Consider the following 6,643-nt stretch of genomic DNA (forward strand, 5'->3'; position numbering starts at 1 on the left):
AGAAAATATAAAAACACCCAAACCAAACTTCTATAGGTGAAAACTGTAATGTCTGAAATGAAAAATGGACTGGACAGGATTAACAGTAAATTAGATGTTATTGAAGATCAGTTAACAAACTTGTAGACACATTAAAATAAACTGTTTTCTTTTGTGGAACAACTTCAAGCGCACGTAGGTGCAGTCTCCAAAGGAGGAGAGGAGTGAAGGAAAGAAAATATTTGAAGAAATAATGATAATGAATAAGATATAATGAATAATGATAAGAAATAATGATAATTTCTAAATTTAATGCAATCCAAGAAGCTCTATAAACCTCATGGACAAGAAAAATGAGGAAAACCACACAAAGGTACATCATAATCACTGGCTAAAACCAATGGTAAAGAGAAAAACCTCAGAAGCTGCAAGACATAGAAGACACAGTAGAAGATACAGAAGAATAAAGGTAAGAATGACAACAGATTTATAGCAGGAACAATGAGAACCATAGGACAGTGGAATATCTTAAAAGAATTAAAAAAAAACTGGCAACATAGGATTTGCTATTGAGTGAAGACATATTTCAAATATGAAGGCAAAATTTCAAAATTGAAAGAATCCAGCAGACCAGAATTACAAGTAATGTTAAAGGAAGTCCTTCGGGCAGAAGGAAAATGAGACCAGATGGAAATCTGGATGCATACAGAAGAAGGAGGAGCTGTGAAAATGGAAACTACATGAGTAAATACATGAGATTTCTTTTTTTGTATTATCTAAACATTTTAAAAAATAATTGACTGTTTAAAGCAAAAGCAAAAATATTCAATAAGATCTTAACATATGTAAAAGCAAGAAAATAACTGGGCTATTTAAGCCATTTACATATAATGAGATTTCTGTGATAGGTTTAAGTCTATCATCTTGCCATTTGTTTTCAATTTTTGTTCCCCTTACCCTCTATTTTTGCCTTCTTCCTGAATTCTCAACACTGATGTAAATGAGGATGAGTTTGATAATTGCCCCAACTTCTTGGAAAGTTTTCAGCCATAGGACAGACAGTAGAACTCAGCAGAGCCTCTTGGCTTTCCTAAACTGAGAAGACAGAGCTGGGAGTCCAGAGAGGTGGCTGGTGATCACAAAGAAGAGTACCAGAGAGGAGAGAGATGCACACAAGGGAGAACTCTAGAGATCTGTAGAGAATTGCACTCAAGTCCTTAGCTGGCAACCATCAGCTGCCAATGTATCTGGTGGTCAGGGGAATAATATCTCAGACTGAGTAACACACCACTGCATTTACTACAATGTCTTTAGGAAGTTACTTCTCTGAATCTCAGTTTACCATCTAATAAATATTACCGTCTTCTAGGTTGTTGTAAGACCCAATGAATTATCACATGCAAAATAGCTTAGAAAATGATAAAATGCTCATCATCATATTACTATGATGATGGTTTAAATTATATAACACACGTTATTGTATGAATGTAACAGTTTCAAAATTGGGTGATCACTCCCTTGCATGACTAGTCAATCTGTTTTTATTCATCTTTCACTGAAAACCCTTTGTGAACAGAACGTATTACCAAGCCTGTAGGGAAGAAAAGAAATTGCATTTTCTTCCCTTAATGTTAGCCAAGGAAATATGCATAAAAAGAAACTTTAATCAATATATGAATTGAATAATATTATTGTACTTGACTCTACATATATTGTTGAAGGGTTAGACACTGGTTTGAGTAGTGTGATAGGAGGTGGGTGGATTTAATCATTACTGATTTCATAAAGTACTTGGGTTTTGAGCTGAATTTTGAAGGATTAGAAAGATTATCCACTAAGGAGATGGAGGCAGTGGGCCTACCAAAAGGAATGGATGTAAAAGTTGGACATGGATGGTTTCTCATGGCAGGAAGAGCAAGTTTAAAGTGGGATTGAGAAGTCCTGGGCCCTGTCTTGAACTCCCAAGCCGGAGACTCTGGAGCCTCATTTCTTCATTGGTAAACCAAGCTTGAGGCAATGATAGCATTTTGTTTGGTTCCCAAATTCCAGGATTGAATTGTTTAAGAAATCTCTGGTGATTGTGAAAGTGACATTTTCTTGGCCCAAGTGAGTTAAAACTGTGACATCTTAGGAAATGATAACTCTCAAGACACTACGATGAGAGTGATGAGCCAGGATAAAGCTTGGAATCCACATGAGGGAATTAGGGCCATTTAAATTTTGGGAGCAGGAAAATCACATGATTAATCACCTATGAGGTTTGAAAACCCTAGAAAACATATAACAGGAGGCATTCACCGATCCCAAGGTAGAGTCTAGACAAATTATGGCTGAATGTCTTCTTAGTTTCATTCTTGCTATGTAGATATGTTTCTAATGAGCACTAGAATATGATTAATAGAATATCCTATTCTGGGTTAGATGGGTCATGGTTTAAATATCTTACCACTTTTTTTACAGAAGAAATCAGACTCACAAAATGAAAGTATCCAACCAACAGTTTATTACATAATAATCACACATCTTAACTCCCTCTTGACCTTTCACAACATTGCACTTACACTGCGTATCAGCCTGGGATCAGGAAGGAGAGCAGCAGCCAGACAAGAACATTTAAGAAGTAAGCAATTCTTATGTGTTTATGTAGTTCGATGATGCTACTGCAAAGGAATACAAAACCAGACACCAGGCTCTGGAAAGAAAGAGACTTTTTCTAATCTCATTTGCTTCCTCGGCGCCGCCGGAAATAGTGATTGTAGGCAGCGTCGTATCCATAAACCAGGGCAAAGCGTTCGCAAAGCTTGAAGTCATCACAGGCTTCCCGATTGATCTCATAGGCAGGCTTGGTGCGTTCTCTGATCCTAGAATGTTGGTGTTGGGGGGAAAGAGGCCCAAAATGAGAAGCATAGAGTGGGCGGGGGGGGAAGAAAGAGAAAAGGCAGGGCGGAGAAAGAATAAGAAAATATAGGAGAGAGATCGCATTCATCCCCCAATATTAGAGATACTTAATAGGGTGAAAGGTGGAACAGGGGGATTTTTTTTTCCTTTCCTTTTCTTTCATTTTTAAGTGAAAACAGAAATTTTCTTTCTGTCCTCCTTTTCCCTTCTCCCTCTCTCAGCTTTCTGTGTCTTTCACAAACTAGTCTTCTTGAAATTCAGTTGTTTTCTATACACTGTTTTTAATTCTTTGATTTGGGGATACAATTAGAAATGATACACATGATTAAAAAAATGGAATGTTTCTCATTCCATTCACATCAGGGATGCTACACTGGGTAAAATTACCTCCCCTCATCAGGTTTTGTTACTCACCTCTCTTGGGCTTTAGCTCTCCATCTCTGTTGCTGGGACATAAAAGTATTAGCATTTCTCCTGTTTATGAAGGGATCTTCAAAGAAAAAAGAAATAATTGCAGTTTCAGAGAAGCAGTAGTTGGAGATATTCCCATGAATATTCCCTGACATAAATACATTTGAAAACTCATTAACTCATACATTTCATGTAACTAGCTATCTTATGAAACTTGGAAAGGTAAAGCAGATTTTATAAACTGCCTAATCAAAAGAAATCAGTATATGTTTTTTTAGAGGTTTGTTACATAGGCCACAGTTATTTTTGTTTATTTCACCTTTGGGCAATTGCTTTGCCTTTCTCAATTTGGTATTCCTAGTCAGTGTGTTTTTAATTCCTGTGAGGAGGAATTCTCTCTGTCCTGAGGACTTGTGAAGCATAATTTTAGATCACCAAAAATGGACAGTGTAAATATTATGAAAATAATGAACAAATTGGAAATGAGGGTGATATATTCCTTCTTCCTGTACTCAGTCTTTATTAAGTCTAGATACTCAATGGCATTCAACATAATGCTGACGACTGTGGTTTCCCAGCTGACTAGGCCTCTAATTCCATACTTCGCCATACTTCACCATTTGTCATTACTCCTTGTTTTCCATCTGTGTGGCTGATGTGGTGACAACTTAAAATTTCCAAATGCCTCCAACTCTGCTGAATGCAGTTTCAAGGCCATATCACACTATTTCAAGCCTAAACCATTGTGCATCTGGTGATTTTTATAGTTGCTAGATTCTTAAATTTAGTTTTCCAAAAGAGGCCTTATTTCCCTTCCCTATATGACCTCCATATATTATCATTTTGTCTACTTAAGAATAGGAAGAGAGATTCTTTAAAACATGAGATTTAAATAAGGAAGTCAGGGGCGCCTGGGTGGCTCAGTTGGTTGAACCTCTCTGCCTTTGGCTCAGGTCATTGTCTCAGGGTCCTGGGATCGAGCCCCGCATCAGGCTCTCTGCTCAGCAGGGAGCCTGCTTCCCTCTCTCTCTCTCTCTCTGCCTGCCTCTCTGCCTACTTGTGATCTCTCTCTCTGTGTCAAATAAATAAATAAAATACTTTAAAAAAATAAATAAGGAAGTAAAATGTTCACTTACTAATTTCATAGGATTCCATGCTTTCATGAGATTCTGGAATTTAAAAGAAAGTTTCCTTTGATTATTATTTATCACACATGACAATGGTCTAAATTGAAGGATGGAAGGAGTGAAAAGAGTCAGAAAGGTGTGGAGAATATAGTGAGCACTGTGATTATTACAAATTTCTACACTTCATTTTTTTCTGATGAGGAAGGAGCCAGTGGTTACAGTCTTGGCTATAAGTTCCCAAGGGCTGTGAGGTCTTCAGGCTAGTGAAATAAGCTGATTTAAGTGCTACACAGATTTCCAGAGAGGCTTCTTCTCTGAATCATTTGGGACCTGTCCAAGAGCAGGGTTGAGAAGGACAAAGGGGTCCAGAAAATAGCCCAGGTCCTCTAGGCAGTGTGAGGAGATGGTCAACCAGGATCTACCAAGACAGGTTTCTAAGAGGTTCTGAAAGCCTCTTAAGAACCTGTGTGAACTTGGCAGTCACAGAAACCACTGGTTCCAGGTGACAACTCCCACTGGGCTGAAGCCAGTTCAGAGGAAAAGCTGAGCTGATGCCAAAGCAAAAGTTTTCTTCTTTCTACCACTTTTCTGTGCACAGTAGGTAAATTTGGCAATAAGGGGTTTATATTTGTAAGCAAGTGATTTTATTTGAAAAACCAAAGAGGAGATGAAGAGATCAAATCCTCTGTTACAGAAACCATGTGAATAATTTCAAGAGTCAGAAGAAAAGTACAAGTGGTTGTTAATATAATTGAGGTTCAAGGACATCTAAATATCCAGATAATTGAAGCATAAGATGGATTGAAAATTATCTTACTTCAGATTCTCTTTCATAAGTTTTGAACAGACACAGGTATAGTTAGCGGCATAGAGAAACCAGGTGGAATTTATCTTTTGACAATTGGAATTATACACCCATTTTTCTCTGAGATTCTTTAAATGTAGAACTCCATTTTTAAATTAATTCACTGAACAAATGTAGGAAGTTCATGAGATTGTTCTGTCCCTGCATAAGGCTAAACTTAACATTTCATGTGATAACTGGTTTTCTTAAAGGTGAGTGATTTAACTAATACCTTTAACTAACTGTTATCAAAGTATAAATAAACATCCTTAAAAATGAGAGCCTGGGGGCTGGGAATTTGATATCTTTCTGAAACAGCAAAATTTCTAGGTATATAGTGACTTACCATAGACAGGACATGCTTGTTAAGTCTGGATATTTCAGATGTAAAGAATATTTGATGGGACAAATCAGTGTCCATAGGGCTTAGGAAATGTTAGATTGATGGTACTTTAAGATTCTATTAGAGAAAGGGGGAAGAAGAGGAGCAGGGATGGGGAAAAAGAAAAATAAATTGAAATCAGAGGCAGAAAAGAAAAACCAGAAAAGCAGCAGGAGAAAGTTTTCTCACCATAGCACAGAGCTGCCACGGCCAAGGCAGCCAGGATGGAGAGAAGGAGCAGGCTCTTCATGGTCTCTCCGTGTCCTGTGGGTTGGTCTCACTGGCTTGTGCAGCAGTAGACAGAAGAGAGCTTCTGTGGGCTGTTCGTGAAAGGCTGTGGAGTTTTTATAAGAATTAGAGCAGCTGAAAGGGGAGGAACCAGTGGGAGGGGGCCAGAGAAGGTGGAGACTGGTTGGCCCTAAACTAGCACTGGGACTTTTCCCAAATCCTCATTCCTTCCAGATATTATCTGCTCTGGGTGGGCAGTTTTCCCTGAGTCCTTGGCCAGACTGTGCTACAGCAGGACGCTGCCCTGCTACGGACGTTGTGGCCGCCCTGATTTTGGGGCCAGACCTGGGCAAAGGTCCATGGAGAAGGGAGTTGCCACAAACACGTGTTTGCCTTTCTAATTCCTTCTCCGATCCACTCTCCTGGCCCTGACTGCAGGTCTGGGGTGCAGACAGAGGTGTAGTGTTCTGCTGGCTCCCCTGATGGATGGATGAAAGGTTCTGAAGGCAAAGGACTTCCCTTCATAAACTGGTTCTAATGTAAACTTATTTTCCCAGTAGGGTTGAACTATCAATCCTAGACCAATCGCACATGTGCCTGGTGATAGACAACTTTTGCATTTTTTCTAGTGCTCAGCAGGGCAGAGATGCCCAGGGATGCCATGAGTTGTGTTTCCTCAACTGGCTCCATCGTAACTTGTCCACCAAGTTTTGTGTCTTGAGTACAATCCTGTGCCTCACGGCCCTCTTAGGCTGGATACCACTCATCTAAAGG

General features: G+C 39.0%; 1 protein-coding gene across 1 annotated transcript; it reads right to left on the reverse strand.

The window, feature by feature from the left end:
- Positions 1 to 2,461: 2,461 nt before the first annotated feature.
- MGP (matrix Gla protein) lies at positions 2,462 to 6,135 on the reverse strand. Its single transcript, XM_080811595.1, has 4 exons — positions 5,831 to 6,135; positions 4,425 to 4,457; positions 3,292 to 3,367; positions 2,462 to 2,840 (listed from the first exon to the last, which is right to left on the reverse strand). Exons 1-4 carry the CDS (start codon positions 5,889 to 5,891, stop codon positions 2,699 to 2,701), a joined length of 312 nt encoding a protein of 103 aa, XP_080667721.1. The 5' UTR covers positions 5,892 to 6,135; the 3' UTR covers positions 2,462 to 2,698.
- Positions 6,136 to 6,643: the final 508 nt, after the last annotated feature.

Source organism: Martes martes (genome assembly GCF_963455335.1).
Source record: "Martes martes genome assembly, chromosome: 8".
Classification (NCBI taxonomy): Eukaryota; Metazoa; Chordata; class Mammalia; order Carnivora; family Mustelidae; genus Martes; species Martes martes.